Below are 27,309 nucleotides of genomic sequence, written 5' to 3'. Positions count from 1 at the left end.
AGAGACTGCCAAAAAACTCCCCATCCCTGCTGCTGGCTGCCCTACATATGCTGCTGAAATAGTCGGAATGTGTGTGTGTGTGTTACATGTAATGGAGGCAGGTGAGGAATACGTGATGTGTTTTGGAATGAGTGTGTCAGTGTGTGATTAGTTTTAAAATGGGTCTGCAAGTTACATTAAACATCTCTGATGACACATGGGATGCTTGACAATCATTTCGCAACACATTTTTGGTTTGTCTGAGGGTCACTTCAAGGGCACTTTTGGATGCCCTCTTTGTTTGGTTGCAATTTCATACCAACCTCAGATTGAGGTTGCAGTTTGAGGTGGTGCAAAATAGGGTCAAGTGTGGTAAGGTGACCAAAGGTTTGGTTTGAACCATGCAATAGAGCTGCATTTAGTCAGAGAACATAGCGTATTAAATGAAATACTTTGTTCAAAGATTATTTAGCACGTGTGTGTGTGAATTACATAATGATAACAGAATTGGGCTATTCCTATAATTTGGTTTGAGTCTAACTGATGCTTGTGTGGAATGGAAGAACAATTTGTTCTGTTTGATTTAATCTTTAAACATAATAGGTCTCTAAACACAGAATTATGCAGTGTGTGACAGTAAGAGCCAATCACAACCTGCTTGATGAAGTGTGCATTTTTTATTCTATGTTTGAGGTAATCTCAATTGAAGCAGTAAGACATGGTGGGCATAAAGTGGCTCCTCCTCTTTTCAAAAACAGCCGATAGTGTTTGTTCTGTCAGAGCTGTTGAGCTCAAGTGCATCAGACACATGATTGCCGCAGTCTATAATTGTAACACTGAGTCTGACTCATCGTTTCTACGCTTTAAAATACAGCTTTCTGTGTAATTCAAATGAGGGCCAGCCAGTCTGTGGAGATGACTCAGTATATATACATACTTACATACATACATAGATACACACAAACACACACATATATATTTACAGTTGAAGTCATAATTATTAGCTCCTTTGATTTTTTCTTTTTCAAATATTTTCCAAATGATGTTTAACCCATTTGTGCCCAAATTCTTTAAAATGGTTTCATGCATGTAGCCTTGTTAATAGTGTCCTATATGAACATGTTTTGCATTTATTTTCTCCAGGTTTTTAAAAAGATTTTTGTTCAAGAAAATTGTCTTTGAATGTGCGGGGGGCAAATATTTTGTAAGAACCCTTCAAATGTAAAATTTGAATAGGAAGAGAACATTTGGCTTTCTAACTTAAAACAACTGCATAAACAATATATTCATAAACACATTTATTATGATTCAAATTAGAAAACCATTTGATATAAACCTCCCGAAAATGATCTGTCATATAATTTATTAGCGCAGTAGGTAGTGCTGTCGCCGCACAGCAAGAAGGTCGCTGGTTCGAGCCTCGGCTGGGTCAGTTTCTTCCAGGTGCTCCGGTTTCCCCCACAGTCCAAAGACATACCGTACAGGTGAATTGGGTTGGCTGTTTGTAAATTGTCTGTAGTGTGTGTGTGTGTGTGTGTGTGTGTGTGTGTGTGTGTGTGTGTGTGAATGAGTGTATATGTGTTTCACATATGGGTTGCAGCTGGAAGGGTATCCGCTGTAGAAACATATGCTGGATATGTTGGCGGTTTCTTCCATTTTGGCGACCCTTTAGATTAATAAAGGGACTAAGCCGAAAAGATATATATATCTATATATATATATATATATATATATATATATATATATATATATATATATATATATATATATATATATATATATATATATATATATATATATATATATAGTTAAAGACAATTATTATAAATATTGCAATAGTTAATGGCAGAGTTAAGAAAAAAATATTATCAGACATACTGTGAAAATTTCCTTGCTCTGTTATACATCATTTGGGAAATATTTATAAAAGGAACAGAATTTAAAGGGGGACTAATAATTCTGACTTCAACTATATATATATATATATATATATATATATATATATATATATATATATATATATAAATTAAATATAAAATGAGAGTGCGTGTGAGTGTGTTGTCAATCCACAAGTGCACATATGTCTCCTGAAATCTGATACTGTGATCACTAATGCATGTCCGGACTTGATTCACACTATCCATTAGTAACCTGTATGTGTGTGAGTCGCAGTCCCTATTAAGTTGCAAAGATGTGTGTGTGTGTGTGTGTGTGTGTTCATGTGTGTAGTGGAGGTGCTTTTTTGATTGTGTGCAGTTGTATCCACGTGTGTCCTGTCAGTCAGAGCTCCAGCCAACAGAATAATTCAAGGAAAACAGCTTTTCTCTTGCTCTGGACCTTTCTCATTTTCCCCTCTCTCTTTCGCTTTACTCTATCTCTCACACTGTTTACACAAATGGAATCAATAAAGCTGCCCGTAATGCTGTAATCAGGGGATTTATTGCGTTCTTGGATCAGTGTAACTACTCTCACCCTTTGGCTACCAGTCGGCTTTTACCTTGATTTAAGACAGGCACTCCGGTGGTTTGGATGGTGAAGTGCTGATCTCAGAACAGGTTTCTAAAAAGTCGGCTGGAACAGAAAAGCAAGGGTTTATTTCCTTGTGCCCAAGCAGAGAACCTGGGATTATTATTGCTGCTTGCTAAGGCATTACTATTGCTTATATACTTGAGGATGAGGATTTGAATAAACCCCTTACCCTGAGTGATAAGTAAACTTCAATATGTAGCTCCTTATATTTGACTCCTCAAATTGAGTGTTTTCTAAACAACTAGACTTACTTGTTTTATAAATAGTAAAAGATAGTAAATGAAGGATTACAGACTGAAGGAGACTTTAGACAATTCGTACTGTAATCCAATAATATAATATGATATAATATAATATAATATAATATAATATAATATAATATAATATAATATAATATAATATAATATAAAGAAATATATAATATAATATAATAATGTAATATAGTATAATGTAACGTAACATAACATAACGTAACATAACGTAACGTAACATAACGTAACATAATATTATGTAATGTAATGTAATGTAATGTAATGTAATATAATATAGTATAATCTAACATAACGTAACGTAACGTAACGTAATATAATATAATATAATATAATATAATATAATATAATATAATATAATATAATATAATATAAAGAAATATATAATATAATATAATAATGTAATATAGTATAATGTAACGTAACATAACATAACGTAACATAACGTAACGTAACATAACGTAACGTAACGTAACATAACGTAACATAATATTATGTAATGTAATGTAATGTAATGTAATGTAATATAATATAGTATAATCTAACATAACATAACGTAACGTAACGTAACGTAACGTAATGTAATATAATATAATATAATATAATATAATATAATATAATATAATATAATATAATATAATATAATATAATATAATATAATATAATATAATATAATATAATATAACATAATAAATGATTATATATTATATAATTTGTTATGATATGATGTGATATGATACAACACATTACAATACAATATGATATGATATAATACAATAAAATAATATAATATAATATAATATAATATAATATAATATAATATAATATAATATAATATAATATAATATAATATAATATAATATAATATAAATTAATATAATATAATATGGGGTGGCGCAGTTGGTAGCGCTGTCGCCTCACAGCATGAAGGTTGCTGGTTCGAGCCTTGGTTGGGTCAGTCTGCGTTTCTGTGTGGAGTTTGCATCTTCTCCCCATGTTTGCGTGGGTTTCCTCTGAGTGCTCCGGTTTCCCCCACAAAGACATGCGGTACAGGTGAATTGGGTAAGCTAAAATTGTCAGTAGTGTATGTGTGTGATTGAGTGTGTATGGATGTTTCCCTGTAATAGGTTGCATGCTGGATAAGTTGGCGGTTCATTGCGCTGTGGTGACCCCAGATTAATAAAGGAACTAAGCCGAAAAATAATATATTGTGCTGTGATTTTGTTTATTTGTTGGCCTTCTACATCCTAGCAACAGCCCAGAACCCTAGCAACTGTGAAGTAGTGATAGCTTTTGCATACGCAACCATTACTTACGTTTCCTTCATAGAATGTGGACATTTATTTTTGTGATTTCTCTGCGCAAAAGCAGCTTATTTTTATTATTAATTGAACGTTCTGAGTTCACTTTGTGTGGTTCCAGGTGGATGATGGCGTGTGAGAGTTTTTGATGTTTGATGTTTGTCACTTCACTGAAGCCAGTCACTTGGATTCATTTGAAATACTTCACAGTTCTCCCTAAAAACAGTTCGTCTTTAAAGTACTTTTGTACTTGGTGTGATAGGCTGTTCATAACATCCTCATGACACCATCAGACCAATAAACAGGGCACAACAGAGTCTGTGGACTTTTATGTTGCTATTTTTGCACAGAATTTTGTAAAAAAAAAATTTGAAAAAGAATTCTGAATAATTTTGCGAAACTAAAAACAAATCATATGAAATAAAAAAAATAGCATTTTAACTTTTATTTAAGGTATACAATACTTTTCTTGTTTGGAAAACAAAGCTATAGTAAACGTCTCATTTAATACATCTACTAAAAGACAATATATTGCATTGCAAATGGTATTACATAAAAATCATCTAAACCAGGGGTGGGCAAACTCGGTCCTGGAGGGCCGGTGCCCTGTATAGTTTAGCTCCAACTCTAATCAAAAACACCTGAACATGCCAATCAGTGTCTTCAAGATCACTAGAAATCTATAAGCAGGTGTTTTTGATTAGAGTTGGAGCTAAACTGTGCAGGACACCGGCCCTCCAGGACCGAGTTTGCCCACCACTGATCTAAACCATTGCATATTATTCAATAATATTTCTGAAATTAATATAAAAACTTAACAATCATATATTTACGTACAGTTACATAAGTAAATAAACAGACTGAATGATCTGTGGCTGCAGATTTTAGAGGGGTCTGGATGCAGACCTGGTACAGTGAAATCTGAGCTGCATCCAATGCTTTTTAATGCGCTTACCTAACCCCACCCCTAACCCTACCCGTCACAGTGACATCACTCACCCCATTGAGTTCATTCTGTCTGACATTGCATCGCTGAGTGATGCAAACTCAACTTGCATCATAAAGGCTGCATCCAGATACTATTGGCAGATTCCATCTGGGTGTAATAATAGGTCACATGACCACTGCTGTAATTTGGGTCATGAGACATACAGTATCAAGGATCAAGAAATGTTTTTCTTTACTACAGTACATAAGGTACAAGAAACCAACATTAGGCTAAAGGAAGAGAAATGTCACAAATGGGTAGAACATATAGTGTAGAGTAGTACCATAGCAGGAATCAGTGTTTAGAAGTTTTGACTTGAAAAGCTGATTGATAGAGCTGCATGATAGAGCTCACTCTCCGTCCTCAGTGTCTACAGCTGGGTTTTAGCAGGAGGGTCCCCTGGTGCAGCTGCTTGAAAGGGCTAATCATGAGGTTTATGTGGCTCACACACACTTATCTCTGTCTTTGCTGGAGTTACAGTCACTCTCGTTTTGAACAGGAGACCTCACGGAGCTGAATCTGATGTAGAGCCCATGATCAATTTATATATTAATTTACTTAGTAACACAACCCCTGTCAACCCCTGAGACTTCCCAAAACACTGTCTACTGGACTTACAATAATTTGCATTCATTTTCTTGTCGGCATAGTCCCTTTATTAATCTGGGGTTGACACAGCGGAATGAACCGCTAACTTATCCAGCATTTGTTTTATGCAGCGGATACCCTTCCAGCCACAACCCATGTCTGGGAAAATAACACCCATACACACTTTTTCACACACATACACTACGGCCAATTTAGTTTATTCATTATCTTTCCAGCTGCAACCCATCACTGGGAAACATCCATTCACCCTCATTTACACACATACACTACGGACAATTTAGCTTACCCAATTCACCTCTACCGCATGTCTTTGGACTGTGGGGGAAACCGGAGCACCCGGAGGAAACCCACATGAACGCGGGGAGAACATGCAAACTCCACACAGAAATGCCAACTGACCCAGCTGAGGCTCAACAGTGAGCAACAGTGCTACACACTGTGCTACCGTGACGCCCCAATTAATTTCATACCAAAATAAAAACAACTGTAACTATAATAGTAATAATAATAGCATTTATATATTATGTAAACAACACCCTAGCAACAGCATAGCTACCACAGAAAACACTGTCACATTTGCTATCATATAATGACTTTCATGGCCGACATGGTGGCTCAGTGGCTAGCACTGTTGCCTCACAGCAAGATGGTCACTGGTTCGAGTCCTGACTAGGTCAGTTGGCATTTCTGTGTGGAGTTTGCATGTTCTCCCCTATATGGATGTTTCCCAGTACTGGGTTGCAGCTGGAAGGGCATTTGCTGTGTAAAACATATGCTGGATAAGTTAGCAGTTCATTCCACTGTCGCGACCCCTAGTGAATAAAGGGACTAAATCGAAGGAAACTGAATGAATGAATAAATGAATGACTTTTATCTCAAATAGGAGAATAAAATAGCTTCAAGTGATATTTTAAATCAATATGAAAACAAAAAGGGTGGCTCAGGGGGTAGAACTGTCGCCTCACAGCAAGAAGGTCACTGGTTCAAGCCCCAGCTGGGTCAGTTGGCATTTCTGTATGGAGTTTGCATGTCCATGTTGGCGTTGGTTTCCTCCGGGTGCTCCGGTTTCCCCCACCGTCCAAAGACATGCGCTATAGGTGAATTAAATAAGCTAAATTGGCCGTACTGTATGTTTGTGGATAAGTGTGTTTGGGTGTTTACCAGTAATGGGTTGCAGCTGGAAGGGCATGCGCTGCGAAAAACATATGCTGGATAAGTTGGTGGTTCATTCCACTGTGGAATAAAGAGACTAAGCCGAAAAGAAAATGAATGAATGAATGAATGAAAACAAAAAAATCACTAGTACAATAGTGCTAATTAAAATAACAAAATAATAAGCACAAAATTGAGCAATTAAAAAAATTAACCTATTTTAGATGTTTTTGTTGTTAAATTACTTCCTTTCTGTCACAGAACAAAGAATAAGCCAGACCTATATATATTCCTACATTGATTTTTAAGCTTACCTTTTTTTCATGTGATTCATTTAGATTTATTTGATGAAATATTGCCCATTTGTTTGTGAGAGTTGTTCATATACACCTCAGGGAGTTGTATGATAACATGATATACATGTTCCTCATGTTCAGCCAGCAGGAAGGAACTCATGAGAACTTATGAATAATAAAGGCACATATGATTTGATATGGAATAACTGCAGCAGATGGAACGGAAATGCTGTATCTGAAAGCTGATGTATAGATATATGTATGTGTGTGTGTGTGTGTGTGTGTGTCTCCATTCTTCATATCCATTCTATTCCACACACACCCTGCCGTCCAATCACTGTCTTGCTCTCCTCTTTCCCCACCCCCTGTTGCTATGGAGACTCAGGAAGTCTTCCAGGTGCTTTTGTGCTTAGGAAATATAACAACTTCTCCTCGTTTTTTTGTGTGTCCTCGCTCACATCTTCATCCTTTCTCTTCTCTTCCTTCATCTTCATCTTCCGATTGCTGCCATTTTAAATATTTATCATATATTACTATGCCTTTTTGTCCTGTTATATCTCTCCTCCTACATTCCTTCACCCTCTTTATCTCTGTATCTGTATTTTGTTTCTCATTTGTTTTCGGATCATCTTTTTTCTCTGCACACTGAGCAGTGAATGTCTTGTTTTCCTCCTCCACAACCTACACAGATCTACATACAAGTGCTTTGATTTATTTATTTATTTTGCTCTGTTAGTCACTGATCTTAGTCAGTCGTTTGTGCAAACATGGTGTTCAGTACAAGGTACCAACAGGGTCAAAAAGAGTATCATTTGGAAAACACGTTTGCAGAATCACATTTGTATACAAATATCTAATAAACAGTGAAAACATCCCGCACTACAGGTCAAGAGCGCGTAATCATTTAGATTTTGTTGTTTTCGTCTCTGATGTTTTTCAAAAGGGCAAATAAAAATAAATCGGTAAACGTTTTACAATTTAAAATTAATGATATACACTTACTGGCCACTTTATTAAGCTGTGGCGTTGATGATCAATTGGTACCAATGGGCCCAAAGTGTGCCAAGAAAATATCCCCCACAACATTAGACCACCTGCCTGAACCACTAATACAAGACAGGATGGATTCATGCTTTCATGTTGTTGATACCAAATTTTGACCCAACCATCTGAATGTCACAGCAGAAATTGAGACTCATCCGATCAGGCAACGTTTTTCCAATTTTCTATTGTCCAATTTTGATCAGCCTGTGCGAATTGTAACCTCAGTTTCCTGTTCTTAGCTGATTGGAGTGGCACCTGGTGTGGTCTTCTGCTACTGTAGCCCATCTGCTTCAAGGTTGGACGTGTTGTGCGTTCAGAGATGCTCTTCTGCATTCCTCGGTTGTAACGAGTGTTTTTTTCAGTTACTGTTGCCTTTCTATCAACTCAAACCAGTCTGTCTGGCATCAACAAGGCATTTGCGCCCACAGAACTACCGCTCAAAGGATATTTTCTCTTTTTCTGACCATTCTCTGTAAACCCTATAGATGGTTGTGCGTGAAAATCCCAGTAGATCAGCAGTTTCTGAAATACTCAGACCAGCCCTTCTGGCATCAACACCTATGCCACGTTCAAAGTCACTTAAATCACCTTTCTTCTCCATTCTGATGCTCGGTTTGAACTGCAGCAGATCGTCTGGACCTTGTCTACATGCCTAAATGCATTAAGTTGCTGCAATGTGATTGGCTGATAAGAAAGTTGCATTAACCAGCAGTTGGACAGGTGTACCTAATAAAGTGGCCGGTGAGTGTACAGGGATATTCGTTAAATAAATGTAACACATCCTTGATGAAATAAATTAATTTCCTATGGCCGCCAACATGTGGAAAACAAATTTGATCGAAGCTGAATTAGCTTTTTTGTTTATTCATTCATTCATTCATTTTCCTTCGGCTTAGTCCCTTATTTATCAGGGATCACCACAGTGGAATTAACTGCCAACTTATCCAGCATAAGTTTTATGCAGCGCATGCCCTTCCAGCTGCAAACCCTTAACCTACCCTAGACTAAATGTTAAATATTTATTAGCACGTCTTGATGTTCAAAAACTCACTGTGATTCTCACTGTATACATTACAAACAAGATCTGTTGAATGTTTTAAAATGACACTAGATATTCTGCTAAAAGAATAAATATTTAAGTTTAAGATTTTGGCTAAATGAAAGTGCAAGATGTTTAATGTCTTTGAGATGTGATCTGACTTTATCCTCCAATTCTTCATGCTATTTGATCCAGATCCTCACAGCCGTATCGGTGTGCATCAATTACTGCTTGCATTGACCTCTCAAATAGGGGTTTCTGTAATCCTTGTGTGGTCTGAGTTGACTCAGATTTCAGTTACTCCACTCCATGTACCATGGAATTATGCTAAAACATTACTGAGTAGGATTTGGGGGAAGATATTTCAGTAACACTAGCATTTATAACACTGTTTTGTCCTGGATCCACAGCCTTACCAGAAGAGCAAATATTCTAACAGGAACCATTGGATGAAAAAAAATTAAAAGCCAGTTTAGAAATATAGAAAAGAGCCTCAAAAATGTAAATGTCTCTCAGCTTTCCCAGTATTTTAGAACTAAAAGTGTAAAGAATAAACTTCTGCAATATAAATGGAATATGTGACTATACATAACTCTAGAATTGCTTCAAAAATTCAATCCAAATATTCCTCATCAATGTGTTAAATGGAATAAAGAGATGTCCTTTGGTTGAACATTTTTGAGAGAAAGTTCTAAACCTTTTATCCATGAAATTAAAACAGAATATTCCCAAATGTCCAAAACTCTATATTCTAATTAACTATCCTATTATAAGCACTTTTACTTGCTCTGATAAGAAACTATTAACTTTCTGTTTATTACGTGCAAAACTTATTATAGCTCGTTACTGGAAAAATAAAGAAAGCCCACAGTTTAAACAATGCTTGCAAGATATGTCCTATTGTTTGCCTGAAAAGTTTTTTCAAATTTGGAATCCTTTTGATTTCAAATATGATTTCTGAAGAAAGCTGATACAAATAATTTCTTAGTGTAATTTCTTGTATCACTTTCTATTGATACCGTTGTTTTGTGTGTATATATACAGTTAAAGTCAGAATTATTAGCCCCCCTTTGATTTTTTTCAAGTTTTTTTTTCAAGGCTTTCTTTAGTACATGTTAAAAGCCCCTAAAATCAATAAAGACAGTGTAAAAGAAAGTTTAAAGAATCTGAATGGTTCTAAAAGATTCAAACAAAAAATGATTCCAAATCTAAAAACTAATTTTTTAGCTGACAATGTTTGTCAACAGTAACAGTCGACAGTAATTTGGCAATAAAGTTTTTCTTATCATATATGATCTTATTAAAATTATTAGTAACTCATAAAAACATAATCAAATAATCCACAATGATTCTGTCTGTCTGGATGATTCAGTTTATGATTCAGGGAGTCATTCTCTTATGATCAGTTCAAAGTCGGTCAGTTTAAAGTCACCCACCCTCCCCCAAATTCTGAAACGTCTTCATACTTTGAAACGTTCACAAATAATTTTGTTAAAATAATTGGATCAGAGCTCAAACTGTAAACGAGGGTTTGTTATGTCATAACTTTCAAGAAGTTGCTGCTGGGGGTGATTTTAGTGAAACATAAATCTCTATTTGTGCACGCTCACAGCATGTTTTCATCTGAAATAATGGATTTGAGCATGTGAAAGATGCAGTACCCTGTTAAAAATGCTGGGTTCCACACAATTCCTTTATGTTGTGCCAACAACAATCGATTAAGTTACCTCAATTATTTGTGCTAATTTAAGTGGATTGAACATAAGTCAATTAACTTGTGCCAAAATACTGTAGTTTCAATAACCAGCAAAAAAATAAATAATTTTTTGAGTGTATGTGAATGGCCTCTAATCAGACACAGGGTTGTTACTAGATCAGATATGGCTGCGTCCGGAAGTTAACAAAAATGATTTATATTATTTATTAAATTTCCCAATAATTGTATTTTATTAATGTCTACCTCCACCCAACCCTAAACCTAACCCTCTCATTAACGGGAAAACAGTAGTTGTACCGAATATTATTTATGTTATCTATTAAATTACCCAATACATTTTATTTGTTAATGTCTTCCCCTACCCTAACCCTAAACCCAACTGTCACAGTACTGTAAAAATATTAATTATTGTTTTACAGTGTCGTAAAAAATGCAGCTATATTGATGTGCATATCACACACCAGCCGTGTATCTAGATTTACCCAGACACAGGTGTGGAACATAATCAGTAACCATAGCAACCAATAAAAACATACTTAGAAACCAAGGAGCAAACCAAATAGGAGCTAAACTGGGGGAAAAACTAAAGAAACTAAAACTAAACGTGTGTTTAAAAACTCCCAAAACAGCTTAAATGTGATTTTAAGAGATTTAAATGGTTCTTTAAACATTCCAAAGATATATCAGCAGGAAACAATTAAGATCAGGAAACATTTGAATAACTTTTTTCATGATTTATGCTGCATCTCTGTCCACATATTCATTAATTCATTCAATCATTCATTTTCCTTCGCCTTAGTCTCTAATTCAGAGGTCGCCACAGCAGAATGAATCGCCAAATATTATATATGTGAACCACTATGCTGCCTGTCCACATATATATTGTTTAAATTTCTTCATCAGATGACAAATTATTACTCATTTTCATTCAGAGTTTCAAATCGTTTCCTAATCTATTCGTAACCGTCAAGCAGTTTGGTTCCCACAGCATCTCCTCCTAAATTTGTACAGAATCTCTCAGTTCTTGTAAATGTTTCTTGCTAATGATTGCAGCCCACTGGGAGCTTTCAGTCAGAGCTCTTGCAGGGTCACATTTGCATGGGAGCAGCTCGTGAAGAATCCTCCAGCTTCTGCTGACGCTTTCCTGGAGTTGTTTTTGATTCTAAGAATGGAGGTTTACATTTGTTTGTGGGATCCTTAGAAATAATCTGCAGCTGTTTGCACTTAAAATTCCCCAAAAGAGCGATCGCGGAGAAGCTAAAGAAAATAAAGTAAATAAAATAGGCTCAGGATTATTAACAGAGATCGAGGTTTGTATTATTTATTTTAGTTTTTAGCATTTTCACTATTGACGGTATTGTGGCTCAGTGGTTAGTGCTGTTGCCTCACAGCTAGTTGGCGTTTCTGTGTGGAGTTTGCATGTTCTCCCCATGTTCACGTGTGTTTCCTCCGGGTGCTCCGGTTTCCACAGCTCAAAGACACGTGCTTTAAGTGAATTGAATATACAAAATTGTGTGAATGTGAGAGTGTATGGGTGTTTCCCAGTACTGGGTTGTGGCTGGAACTGCATCCGCTGCGTAAAACATATGCTGGAATAGTTGGCGATTCATTCTGCTGTGGTGACCCCTCATAAATAAAGGACTAAGCCGAAGGAAAAGGAATGAATGAATTTTCACTATTATAGTACGCCAAGATCAGAACAGCTCAACTCATTTTTGTTAAATTGTCAATGAATCAGTTTTAAACTCTGATTAAACAATTATTTTGGCACACAAAAATGCCTCTGTGTAAAAAAATAAAAATAAAATAAAAAATAAAATAAATAAAATACATATCAGTTTGAAAACTCAAGCAGCAGAATGAGCTGTTTTTTTACAACCAACAATGAAAGTGAATGAGACCTGGGGTCCGTTCTTCGTACGTGGATTACTCAATTAGCTGGATTTGGATGTTGATGATTTGACATGATCCAGGATCGTTTCGTTCTTCAAGACTCATCTGAGAGTTGTTATCATAGCAACAGTTCTGGTAGCTCAAACCTGCTCGGAGGCAGGCTCATTTCATGTAAACAGGATTAGATTGGGTCAGTTCAAGCTAAGATAATACTGAAAGTATTTACCAAATGCTGATAATTTCTTACAGTAGTTATATACACTTAGGAAAATAGTAAATATATATTTTAACTATATATATGTATATATATGTATATATAATTATATTGGATATATAATTTAAGTTAAAAATATATATTTTAATAAAACTTATGCAAGATGCATTTCGAAATAAAAGTACAAAGACTGCCACCTGATGGTTCAAAAAGGAAATTTATTGATATGAACTTTTGAGAGACAAAGGTGTACATGCACAATATTCGACTTTAAAAAAAAAGGATAGGGCTAATATTTAATGCAGTCATGCACGTGTTTTGACCGCTAATATGCTGGTGATTGACACCCTTACCGATATCAAAAGAAGCGCTCTCGCTCCGTACCATGAAGATTGCTTTAGCTATATTGATATGTATTATTTTTAGTCATTTGGGATGCAGTGACACACAGTCAAATCTTTTGCTGAACAGATCCACCACTTTTGACGCTCATAAATGTTCATGCAAGTCATTGTGCTGCAGGTATTAGGAGGTTTGCTGAAGGTATCAGCTGATGTGCAGCGAGGGGTTTGTATCTTTGATAACTATGACAGTTCATTGAAAAGTAAGATTGATAATAAATCCATATGAAACAGTTCCTTAAGAGTGACGTCACATCTTCGGTTTGCTTTGCACTCACACTACAAGCGTACCGCTAAACATACAGTACTAAACCACGCTCTGGCACACCTCTTCCAAACGGGCCAGGGGACGGAGCACTCACACTTGTCAAAGTACCGGGAAATGGGGGTCAAATGTGCCTGTGCATGGTTCAGATAGCCGAGTGTGAGTACACCCTAATGATTTGATTAGACTAATTTGTTGTTGATGTTTCTTGTGTCTTCCACAGATGCAGATTCTCGACAAGTTCCCAATCGAGGGAGGGCAGAAAGATCCCAAAAAGAGGATTATCCCTTTTCTTCCAGGTGATTTTTAGATGAAATACAAATACACGCACACTCACACACACAGACAAACACACACACATGCACACACACACACACACACACACGCACGCGCACACACACACCCACACACACACACCCACACACACACACACACAAATACAACACAAATACACACACATAGAACCACACACAGACAAACACATACACACACACGCACGCACACAAACCTCCATATCCACAGCGTCAGCAGATCTGTCCGCTATAAGTCATGGTTATGCTAGGACGGGGTCGTGCTTCTGTTCTTGACTCACACACCCTCACACACGCACACACCCTCACGCATGCAGGAAGCACACGAGTCATTGAGACGAGCAGCACCGTTGCTGAAGAACAAGAGCCATCAATAAGAAGAAAAGGAGGAGAGTGAGACAGAGACACAGAGACATGGAGACAGGGCTTTTTTCTTGGCTTGCTGACGCGGCTGCTCTTTTCACTGGATGTGTTGTGTGTGTGTGTGTGTGTCTTCTTCTTTCTCTCCATCTGATACTTTCAGTTTGTTCATCTCTCTTTCTCTCAGTATGAACACACTCGCTCTGACTATCACTGGCTGTCCAATGGATCTAAACTGGAATGCAGTGTAATTGGCTTAGATTACTGGAATATTAAGTGGCTTATGAAAGCCATTGTGAGGATTTGTAAGGGAATATTGGGGTGTCAGGTGGCAAATCATTAAATCTATGCGCTGTCTCTATTTAATTCCAGTCTGATTGTTGGACTCCAGTGGGACGGTGAAGTGGGACAGGTCAGATTTCCTTGTATTCACACATATACAGTTGAAGTCAAAACTATTTAGCCTTCCTGTGAAATTAGTTTTCTTTTTAAATATTTCCCAAATGATGTTTAACAGAGCAAGGAATTTTTCACAGTGATTCCTGTTCTATTTTTTCTTCTGGAGAAAGTTTTATTTGTTTTATTTCTGCTTGAATAAAAGCAGTTTAGATTTTTTTCATTCTATATTCTAAATTATTAGCCCCTTTAAGCATTTAAAAAAAATTGTCTACAGAACAAACCATCATTATACAATGACTTGCCTAATTGTCCTAACACACCCTAAATTTAGACATTTCCCCCTGACTTCAATGGCTCTATAATTAATGTATCACGCAATTAAGTTTTAACTGTTTTTCATGCGAGAATGTCAGGGTTTCTGCAGGGTCTTATAAAGTCTTACAATGTCTTAAATCTCAAAATCTAAATTTTAGGCCTTAAAAAGTCTTACTTTAGATCTTAAAGAAAAGATATTAAATATTTTAGATATTAAAGAAAACTTTAGAGCTAGTATTTGAATGATTTTCGATTAGATTAGATTATCTATTGTCATTACACATGTACAAGTACAAGGCAACAAAATGCAGTTTAGGTCTAACCAGGAGTGCAATAGCAGCAAGTGCAGGATATATAAGTTATAAAGTGCAATTATAGAAAAACTATGGTGATGTTTACAGATGTTTACAGTCGTGCCCAACTGAGCCTGGTTTCTCTCAAGGTTTTTTTTCTTCACTTCCGCCATTAGTGAAGTTTTTTTCCCTCTCCGCTGTCGTCACTGGCTTGCATGGTTCGGGATCTGTAGAGCTGCGCATCGTTGGATTTGCCCTTCAATATTTGGACTCTCAGTAGTGATTATTAAACAACACTGAACTGAGCTCAACCGAACTGAACTTAAACACTACAAACTGAACTACACTGTTCCTATTTACTGTGACCTTTTATGTGAAGCTGCTTTGACACAATCTACATTGTATAAGCGCTATACAAATAAAGGTGAATTGAATTAAATTGAATGGATGTACTATAAACATTATATACAGGTTGTATTAACTATGATCAGAGATTTACAATAGATGAATATATGTACAGGTTGCTAATAATAATCAGAGGTATACAGATAGATATGAACATAATTACAAATGTATATGTACAATGGGTATGTACAATTCAAGATAAATTAGTGCAGCATAGTGTGATTTTATGAAACATTCTGCAAGGTAATTTGCATATTTTTCCTCATAATTGTGCGTTTATTTCTTGCGGTTGAAGCTAATGTAGTTATAACCTGCCAAAAACTTTTAAGTTACGTTAGAGTTTAAGGATTTAGACTGAAAGCTACAACATTTTTATTTTGAATTCATCTGTCTTTTCTAGCACACTGCTAAGTATCTCTGAGTGTTTTCTTGAGCTTGAGAGCATGACAGCTGGAGTTTGGTGCTATGGGGTGGGTTTTTATCTCCTCCAAACCGTCTGAAGCTGATTAAGATGTTCCAGATCTCAAGAAGAACACATGGCGTTTCTCTAAATGCACTGGGCTTTTCTTACAACATTGAAAGTTATTTTATTTCTTCAGTCAAGCCAGTATTTGTGAATAGTTTCACTGGCACGACAAGGAGCTATTTAGGTTTGTTTATTTATATATTGCAATATTATATTTTGTGTAAAATAAAATTGTATTTGTCAACTTTTATTTTACTTCCATATTTTCTTTTCTTTTATTCAATTTTAATTAATTAATTAATTTTATTTTATTAGCTATTTAGGTTTATTTATAGGTGTATATTTATATTTTGTAATATTATATTTTGTGTAAAATTATATTTTATTTGTCAACTTTTGTTTCACTTTCAAATTTTATTTTATTTTATTTTAATTTATTATTTTATTTTATTTCTCTAAATTCACTGGAGTTTTCTTACGATTTTTGTTTTATTTGTCAACTTTAATTTACTTTCAATTTTTTTATTTTATTTTATTTTATTTTATTTTATTTTATTTTATTTTATTTTATTTTATTTTATTTTATTTTATTTTATTTTATTTTATTTTATTTTATTTTATTTTATTTTATTTTATTTTATTTTATTTTATTTCCTCCAGGATGTCTGAAGCAGGTCTCAAAAAGAAACATGGCATTACTCTAAATGCACTGGGCTTTTCTTACAACAGTGAAAGTTTCTTTTCTTCAGTCAAGCCAGTTTTTGTGAATAGTTTCACTGGCATGACAAGTAGCTATTTAGATTAGTTTATTCATAGGCGTATATTTATATGTATATTTTGTAATATTATATTTTGTCTAAAATAATATTTTATTTGTCAACTTTTATTTCACTTTCAAAGTTTTTTATTTAATTTAATTTAATTTTATATTTTATCTAATATTTAGTATATATTTTTAATTTAATTTAATTTTATTTTATTTAATTTAATTTAATTTTATTTTATTTTATTTTATTTTATTTTATTTTATTTTATTTTATTTTATTTATTTTATTTTATTTTATTTTATTTTATTTTATTTTATTTTATTTTATTTTATTTTATTTTATTTTATTTTATTTTATTTTATTTTATTCAAAATGTCTGAAGCTGATTAAGATGTTCCAGATCTCAGAAAGAGACATGGCATTACTCAAAATTCACTGGGCTTTTCTTACAACTGTGAAAGTTTTTAGTTATTTTTTATTTTTTTAGTCAAGCCAATATTTGCAAACAGTTTAACTGGCACAACCATGATTATGACAACTAGCTATTTAGATTTAACTATTTATACTTATATATTTATATGTATTTTTTTGTAAAATAATTGTTTACTTGTCAACTCATATTGTACTTTCAATCATTAATTTAATTTAATTTAATTTAATTTAATTTAATTTAATTTAATTTAATTTAATTTAATTTAATTTAATTTAATTTAATTTAATTTAATTTTCTTAAAGACAATTAATCAGAATACTCAATATCAAGTAATCAGATTTGTGAATAATTTGTTAAATGATATATTACTATTATATTAGTTAAATTATTATTATATTATTTTTTAAATGTTTATAACTTCTGCCATAAAATAATGTTACCTTGTTACCTTTATACAAAATGCTTATAATACACTTGATAAAAGCACTCATGTACATCTTTTTCATTATTCTTGCAAGATTTCCAGGAGTAGACCATGCATTTGATTCTTTCTTTTATTTTAAAGGCAAAATCCTTTTCCGACGAAGTCATGTAAGAGACGTGGCCATGAAGAGACTACGCTTTATTGACGACTATTGCAGAGTAAGTCTCTCATTTCCTTCCTTCCTTTCTCTTTGTCCAAGCTTTTGTTTTCTTGTCCTCTTTTATTTTCTTATCTAATATGCTTAGGCAATATTACTTTATTTAGAAAGCCATTAAACTGTGAGAGGTTCTATATAGCTTTGTCCTTCAACATACACTGTTTATGTTTGTGTCACATGTTGTCATGGGAAAGTGCGACTCAGGACATCATTAAAAGTGTTGTTATTGCATTGGCCTGCCTCCGGGTTCAGTATTAAGCCGGTTTTTCTTTTTTGAAAAAGTTATTAAGGAGCTGTGTGTGTGTTTACTGTGAGTATGGTAAAAATACTATTACAGGCAATGTTGTCACACAATTATCAAAGCACATTCCTAAAAACAAGCTACTTTATCTCACTTCTCTGACTTTATTTCTTGAAGTTGCATATTTATAGGTTTTCTTGTAATTATGGCTTTATTTCTTGGAACTTTAAAGTTTAAAACTCACAATTCTGACCAGTTTTGACCCTTTTTAGCCTCAGCATTTATATTTAGTTAATAAAGTCACAATTGCCAAGAATTAACTCAAAATTCTGTCTGAAATGCTGTGTTCACACCAGACACGGCATGTGCGAATAAATCACGCTATTCGTGTGTAAACAGACGCGTGAACATTTTGAGTTTACTCGCTTCATTCGCGCGTCAAATTCGCTTTATTCGCGTGTCAAATTCACTTCACAAAACACTCGGATTCGCATCACGGGCAGGGCTTCTGTCTGCCCGGTGACTCTAGCTTCATTGCTAAATGGCTAACATGGATTTTATTGAGAGAATAGCTGTGTTAATGTGCTTTAGGAAGTCTGAAAAACAGCGTAGATTCATTCGGCGCTGTCTAAATCCTCTAGATCCTTCCAGAGGTGCACCCAGCTCTGTGATTTCATAAACTCCTCCAGAAACTGTACCTGGACGATGGAAACATGGCTTAATTTGTGCCGGAACAAGCCTGATCCGGATCCGGCACCTCTGAAATCGATCCCCCTCTTCACACGCACAACCAACCAAGCGACTCCCCATCCCTCTTCACTTTCGTCCATGACACAATCCAAACCCCCCGCTCTTCAATTTAGTCTGCGACACCACCACCGCTTCATTCGAGTGAATCGCGTCATACGCTTCCTTATTCGAGTGAATCACGTCATTTGCACTGCTTCATTCAAGCAAATCGCATCATACGCTTCCTTATTCGAGTGAATCGCATCATTCACACCGCTTCATGAGAGCGAATCGCGTCATACGCTTCCTTATTTGAGTGAATCGCATCATTCACACCGCTTCATGAGAGCGAATCGCATCATACGCTTCCTTATTCGAGTAAATCGCATCATTCACACCGCTTCATGAGAGCGAATCGCGTCATATGCTTCCTCATTCAAGCGAATCAGGTCATTCGCACTGCTTTATTCGAGCGAAACGTGCCATACACTTCCTCATTCGAGTGAATTGCGTCATTCCGACCGCTTCATTCGAGCGAATCACGTCATACACTTCCTCATTCGAGCCAATCGCATCATTCACACCGCTTCATTCGAGCGAATCGCGCCATACGCTTCATCACTCGAGCGAATTGCGTCATTCACACCACTTCATTCGAACGAATTGCGGCATACGCTTCCTCATTTGAGCGAATCGCGTCATTCCGACTGCTTCTTTCGAGCGAATCGCGTCATACGCTTCCTCATTCGAGCGAATTGCATTATTCACACCGCTTCATTCGAGCAAATCACGTCATACGCTTCCTCATTTAAGTGAATCACGTCATTCGCTCCGCTTCATTCAAGCGAATTGCATCATATGCTTCCTCATTCAAGCGAATCACATCATTCGCACCGCTTAATTTGAGCGAATCGTGTCATACGCTTTCTCATTCGAGCTAATCGTACTGCAGGATGTCTATTTACATCTTTGCATTGACTTAACATGTAAATCACTCACGCTTGAAGCTTCATCTGCATCTGGTGTGAACGCAGCGTAAGACTTATAGCAAATGTGATCAAGTTTGCAATAACCATTTTCATTTTAAATTGTCGTTTATTTAGTCAACTACCTTATAGAATGAATTTAATTTGACTCTCTGGGGTCGTTAAAAATCCCAGGATGTCCTTTGAAAAAGAGAAGGGGTTTAACCTCGGCATCCTGGCCAAATTTGCCCACTGGCCTCTGTCCTTCTGTCTCCTCTCCACCAATCAGCTGGCGTCATGGCTGCCATCTCATCATTCAGGTGGATGCTGCACACTGGTGGTGGATGAGGAGATTTCCCCCAAAAATGTGTAAAGCGCTTTGAGTGTCCAGAAAAGTATAAATGTAATATAATATAAATATTAAAATATTAAAATAATATAAATGTAAGGAATTATTATTATTATTAAGTCTCGTCAACTAAAAATGTATAACGCAACTTGCAATTGTGACCCTTTATATAAAATACTGAATTTAAACTATTTAGTGTACTTTCAAGAGCCCTAAACCTTTTGTTTTGACTTCCTCTAGGGAGTTTCAAGGCATAAATAGCAGTGTCAAATCTTCACAAACCACAAATATTATACACTTTGAGTTTTATGCATGTTTATCACGTTTGAGAGCGAATTTGCCTCATTATCGCATAATATCTGCCATCTTGCTGAAATATGATTATGCTAATGTGCCAAACAACAAAACTCCCTCAACACAAACAGAAATGAGTCTGTGAAAGGCTTTGACACACACGACACATTCAGTTACACAAGTATAGAAATGACGACAAACACGTAGCTAACCCAATAACAGCCTTAAATTGCTTGAAGGGATTTTAATGACTTGTTTCTTTATCTTTGCCCCTCGAGTGTCTTGTATCTTTCCCTTTCCTTCCCCCTCCTTCCTGTTGGAATAGAGACCACTTTTTTTTTTTTAAACACACACGCACACACATACAGAGACAGTGGATGTAAACAAACACAGAGGCACACTCAAATGGAGAGCAGCTGTTAAACTGAGCTGAGATACTCAGCATTATGGGATGTCTTGGATGGAGTGCTGTTGTGACAACAATCTCCATTACATTCACATAAAGGATGTCACTTTAGAACCTAAAATTATACATCCTCCAGATGCTCATCTCTAATGTTATATCCATAATTAATTGCATAATTAAATATCCGAAGAGAAAATAAAACACACTCGCACACACACACACATACATACAAACAAAATAATTCAAAAAGACTGACTACTGTTTACTGGCAATAAAAGTTAGTACTTCAGATTTGGATGTTTAGTTTATTTGTACAGAAGATGTGTTATGTAATTTTATTATATTATATTATATTATATTATATTATATTATATTATATTATATTATATTATATTATATTATATTATATTATATTACATTATATTATATATGTATTTCAACATTCAACATTTTATATATATATATATATATGTTGCTATGTTTATATATATGTTTAATAAATAAATATATGTTTATATATATATATTTACATTTTAATTTATTATTTAATTTATCACTAAAGTAGTGTTATTTTAATTTAATTTAATTTAATTTAATTTTATTTTATTTTATTTTATTTTATTTTATTTTATTTTATTTTATTTTATTTTATTTTATTTTATTTTATTTTATTTTATTTTATTTTATTTTATTTTATTTTATTTTATTTTATTTTATTTTCTCCAAAATGTCTGAAGCTGACAACGGCCCAATCAGAAGACAAAACAAACTGTGATGAGACTCACGGGCCATGCCCTCTTCATTTGCATGCATGCCTCCTTTAGGTCATTCATCCGGACCTGACGAGCAGCCATGTCATCAAGCTCTGAGATCATAAAAAAAAGCTCTGAAATTATTAATATGCACGCCTATTGGCTATTGAGACAGCCAACGATAATACATTTTCTCCCTTAATTATTTTTAAGCAAACATTTCACTTACTATGTATGTATGTTACTATGTAGGAATGACAACACAAGACATGTTTCAAATATGGCTCAGGATGCAAAATGCAAGATTTACAGATTATACATTTATTCGTCTCAACTCTGAAGAGGCATGAGGTATTTTTAGCCACATCTTTTGTTAATTTATTGTGTTTATTGTGAAATTTGATATGCATGTTTCAACAAACACGTGTAGACTGCTGAATCATGTCATCACTCTGCTCGAATGTCATTTGTTCACGCAAAAGTTAATATTAATTCCTGGCTGTCTTGTCTTTGACTATAGCTTCAAAATGCAATGCGATACATCTCTATCACTCTCTTTTGTCAAGTTTAATAATAATTTAGCCTTTATCCACAACAGATCTGGTAAGCAAAATAGATTAACGTTACTCTGATTGAGTTTATATTTGTCCGTGTTCAGTGTACATCATGCTGTGTGTGTGTCTGAGCTCATTATTATTCACGACACGAACCATATATGGTCAATCATGGACCTTCTAATTCTATGAGTATTTTGTAAAGTAATAAATGAGCTTAAAAAAACATTTCTGGAGATTTTTTTTGAACGTACCAAAGCCATAAACCTAATATGTAGATATCAGAGAACTATTTAACTTATGAAACCAATGCAGTATATGCCACCTTTAAATAAGCCTGTAATTATGTAATTTATTGCAAGTTCAGCAATATTGTATTTAAATTTTATATTGGAAGTTGTATTTTACTGTTTTTAATTATTTACTTTATTATTTTTTATTACACTAAATTAAAGTACACAATTGGCAGCCAGTTTAACATTTACTTAAGTCAACATTTAATTATGCGACAGTTGATCGTATGACATTTAGATAACTAACTTCCTCCAGATTTCCTCTGTCCTTTCCCTGTAAAACAGAGAGAGAGAGAGAGAGAGGGAGAGAGAGAGAGAGAAAGAAAGAGACGAGTCTTTGAAGAGCTCAAACGTAGGATGTTTACTAGCTATTTCCTGTGAAAGCCTTAATTAGACAAACCGTCTCCATTTAATTGCATTGTGTTCTTCAAAGATAAATAAATAACAGCATTTTTCTCCAGGGATTCTTCCCTCTCCTGCTCCTTCCGTTTTCATTTTTTTTCCTTCTCCCCTCTGTTCTTTCAGTAATTTTCACATCATGTTTAAGAGCTTGTAAAGCAGTTGAAACACAGGCTGAATTTGTTAGACAAATGTTTAAGTGATGCACTGAAGCAAAATCGCATCTTTATCGCAGTATTTTAAAGGGTAGGTATGTAACCCTTTGTATGGGACCCTTTGGTTCTTTGTTTATGTAAAGCACTTTAAATTGCCACTGTATATAAAATGTGCTAAATAAATAAACTTGCCTTGCCTTGACTTGCCTTGTATGGGAGTTGGTTGCTCTATCAAGGAGGCTAAAGACCATGGCCTCTTGCGTCTGTCACTAGAGCACCTTTAGAGGTCAGAGGAGTGAGATTTACCTGCACTTCACTAGTTGGCCTGTTACACTCACCCCCCAATTCTTACTCCCATACCGGATGAGCCCCCATGTATAACCAACTGGTCCTACTTCACCCAACCCACGCTGAGCTGGGATCAAACCGGCGACTTTCCGCATGGGAGTTAGTTGCTTTAACAAGGAGGCTAAAAGACCATGGCCCCTAACATTTGTTGCTAGACCACCTTTTAGAGGTCAGAGGAATGACATTTATCTGCAGAGCACTTCACTAGCTGGCCTCTGTTACACCCAAACCCCTAAACCTCACGCACATCCAGGTCAAGACACCAATGTAACCTACACCTACACCACCCAACTTGCACCGAGCTGGGATCGAACCGGTGATCGGTTGCTCTATAAAGGAGGCCTCTATCGTCTGTCGCTAGAGCACCTTTTAGTGGTCAGAGGAATGACATTTATCTGCAGAGCACTTCACTAGCTGGCCTCTGTTACACTCACTCCCCCAAACCTCACTCCCATCCCAGACAAGCCCCCATATGTAACCCACTGGTCCTACTGCACCCAACCCATGCCAAACTGGGATCGAACTGGCGAGTCTTCGCAGGGGAGTAAGTTGCTCTAACAATGAGGCTAAAGACCATGGCCCCTAGCGTCTGTCACTAGAACACCTTTTAAAGGTCAGAGGAGTGAGGTTTACCTGCACAGCACTTCACTAGCAGGCCTCAGTTACACTCACCCCCAAAATCTCAACCCAATGTAACCCAGTGGTCCTACTGCACCCAACCCACACTGGGCTGGGATCGAACCGGCGACTCTCCGGCACCAATGTAACCCACCAGTCCTACATCACCCCACACGCACTGTGTTGAGATTGAACAGGCGACTCTTTGTGTGGGAGTCGGGTGCTCTATCAAGGAGGCCAAAGACCTTGGCCTCTGGCATCTGTCGCTAGATCACCTTTTATAAGTCAGAGGAGTGAGGACCTGCACAGCACTTCATTAGCTGGCATCTTTTACACTGACCCCACTAAACCTCACTCCCATCCGGGCCATGGCACCAATGTAACGCCGCCGGTCCTACACCATCCAACTCGCTCTGAGCCTGGATCGAACTGGCAATTCTTTATAATAATGTTGGCTGCTCTATCAAGGAGGCCTCTATCATCTGTTGCTTGAGCTCCTTTTAGAGGTCAGAGGAGTGAGATTTACCTGCACAGCACTTCACTAGCTGGCCTCTGTTACACTCATCCCCCTAAACCTCACTCCCATCGGGGTCACGGTACCAATGTAACCTGCAGGTCCTACACCACCTAACCTGCTCCAAGCTTGGATCGAACTGGCAATTCTTTGTATGAGAGTCGGTTGCTCTATCAAGTAGGTTACTTCAGGGCACTTCCCTAGCTGGCCTCTGTTACACGTATAATGAAAATGTGACTTTTCCCCTGGTTTAAGTGCTAAAGTAGGATCCAGTTATAGTAATAGTGTCCCACTGACCAATTTATAAAACATGAAAAAGGAAAAACTAGAAATTTGTAAGCATTTCTGTAAAGGTATGTGAAAATACAAGCCATTTAGTTTTCGGTCCTACAAACGGGATCTTATTATATTATTACTGCTGCTTAATGCGCAAGTTTCCACCCACAGCACCACTGCAGCAGTTCAACATTTCGGTTCACTTACTACGGCAATTTAAGGTTTAATGTCTGTACCAGAAAAAAAAAAATTCAAATGTTCTGTCATTGGATGTTTAAAATTGTATTTGCCTTCATTTTTTAAAAGTTGAATCAAATATACCTCAAGAGTCATTTTAACTTTAGAAACAATAACTTAAAATTATATTACACTGACTTTAAATAGCATATACAACAACGCATTTTGAGCTTGAAATGAGAAAAAGACACAGCCACAATTGTGACAAACATGTCCAAAAATGACTTGAATACACCATCCTCTTTGAATATGTTTTCATTTGCTGAATTTATTTTAAGACGACTCTATAATGGTCTGTTTTTCTGTTCGCCAGGCACTGGTTCGGCTTCCTCCACAGATCTCTCAGAGTGAGGAAGTTCTGCGCTTCTTTGAGACCAAACCAGATGATATCAACCCTCCTGTCGAGTGAGTGTCTCACGCACACACACAGACATACACATATTTGTTGGTTTAGGGGGTTTACGAGGATTCTCCATAGGCGTAATATATTTTATACTGTAAGAACCACTGATTATATGGCCCTACTCCTAAATCCAATCATCAAACTCAATTTTAATGTTAAAAGACATTGTTAAGTATGATTTTAAGCTTTTTAATTTACAAGGACATCAGGCATGTCCCTGTAAACCACCATGATAGACAAATCGTCTAACTACTTATTTAAAATAAGTTGAATTTTTTTGGGACAACTTAATTGTTTTATGTTCAATCCACTTACATTTGTAAAAATAATTACGGTAACTTTATCATTTTCTGTTGGGACAACATGAAGGAATTGTGTGGCATTTCTTTACAGTGAGTACAACTAGGTCATACCCATGTCATTATACAAAAAAAAAAAAAACTATCCTTGTAAACCACTGAAATCACTCACACACTGATTTATGAGCTGGACCAAATGTCCGCACAACTATAGCAATACCAGTAAATTTTGACCTCATGGGTACCAAACAAAATGTCCCCATGAATGTCAAAATTTACTGGTATTGCTATACTTGTGGGGACATTTGGCTCCAACAGCTTAAAGAATACAAGGTACACACACACTCCAGCAGAAGTCTCTATTTGATTTTCATTTGATTTGGCAGTATTTTAGTATTCCAAGCAATGCGCTCAGATGTGGTTATGGCATCTTCACATTGACTGCGCAGTAAACACACTGCATAGAAATAAACATGCACCTAGACATACAGTTGCATAATTTACAGCACCCCTCCACACTTTGCATGGAGTTTTGAGTCTCCTGCTATATTTACATGTTTTATTTTATTTGATTTTTATCATTTGATTCTCAAGAATGTGACTTCTTCATCTTAAGAAAACATGTGTGTGAACTGAGGTGCAAATGTGTAAAGGGGAAAGAAGCGTTTTCTTTATTCTCAGGCTTTAAGTTAATCTCAGTGATGGCATTGTTTAATTAACACTGATGTGGATATGCAGAGTCCTCTGAGAGAGAGAGAGAGAGAGAGAGAGAGAGAGAGAGAGAGCGAGAGTGTGTGTGTGTGTGTGTCTTTCCCCAGGCTGCTCCATAATTAGCTCTTGTAAATCCTGTGGAAATTTAAACCAAAAAGAATTAAATTCATAGATGAAAGACAGGAGGATAAAAATATGAATAGAGATGTTTTTCTTGTTATATACCATTCAGGTATTTCGTGGGATGTTTGGGGTCAATAAGACATTTTTTGGCATACGTTTTTATATACATTTTTTTGTTCAGCAAGAACACATTAAATTAATCAAAAGTGCCTGTGAACACTCTCAGAAATAAAGGTACAAAATCTGACAGCTTTTCAAAAGGTACAGTTCTGTTCCTAACAGGTCAAGTCAAGGGCTATTTTGGGGTTTCCGCCTGGATTTTGCGGAAATATAAAGGCTTCACAAATCCACATGCAGAGGTGTAAATGCAAAAGTTAGGTATCAATATACGGTATTTGATTCTGTGTGGTCTAGGTTGCTGTAATTAATTTTGTTGGTTCCTGCACATTAATCATAGGAAAACTGAAAAATGTCTCTATCATAATCTATGCAAAAGTTATTCTATTCCAACTGATAAAAGAACGGAACCACTTATGAGGGTTTTGGGCTGGACCTTC

The 27,309-nt window shown here is 35.8% G+C and overlaps 1 protein-coding gene across 8 annotated transcripts in view; it reads left to right on the top strand.

The window, feature by feature from the left end:
• The window catches only part of sh3pxd2aa (SH3 and PX domains 2Aa), a 181,724-nt gene that overhangs the window by 49,475 nt on the left and 104,940 nt on the right, over positions 1-27,309 (top strand). For all 8 annotated transcript variants that reach the window (XM_056456607.1, XM_056456605.1, XM_056456604.1 and 5 more), the window contains exons 3-5: positions 13,920-13,995; positions 18,011-18,087; positions 25,530-25,621. In XM_056456607.1, coding sequence (XP_056312582.1) covers positions 13,920-13,995; positions 18,011-18,087; positions 25,530-25,621 — 245 coding nt within the window. The remainder of the gene's footprint in view (positions 1-13,919; positions 13,996-18,010; positions 18,088-25,529; positions 25,622-27,309) is intronic.

The sequence above is a fragment of the Danio aesculapii genome, chromosome 1 (genome assembly GCF_903798145.1).
Source record: "Danio aesculapii chromosome 1, fDanAes4.1, whole genome shotgun sequence".
Taxonomy (NCBI): Eukaryota; Metazoa; Chordata; class Actinopteri; order Cypriniformes; family Danionidae; genus Danio; species Danio aesculapii.
Note: the sequence above shows the minus strand (reverse complement) of the source record. Positions and strands in the feature narration are given on the sequence as shown.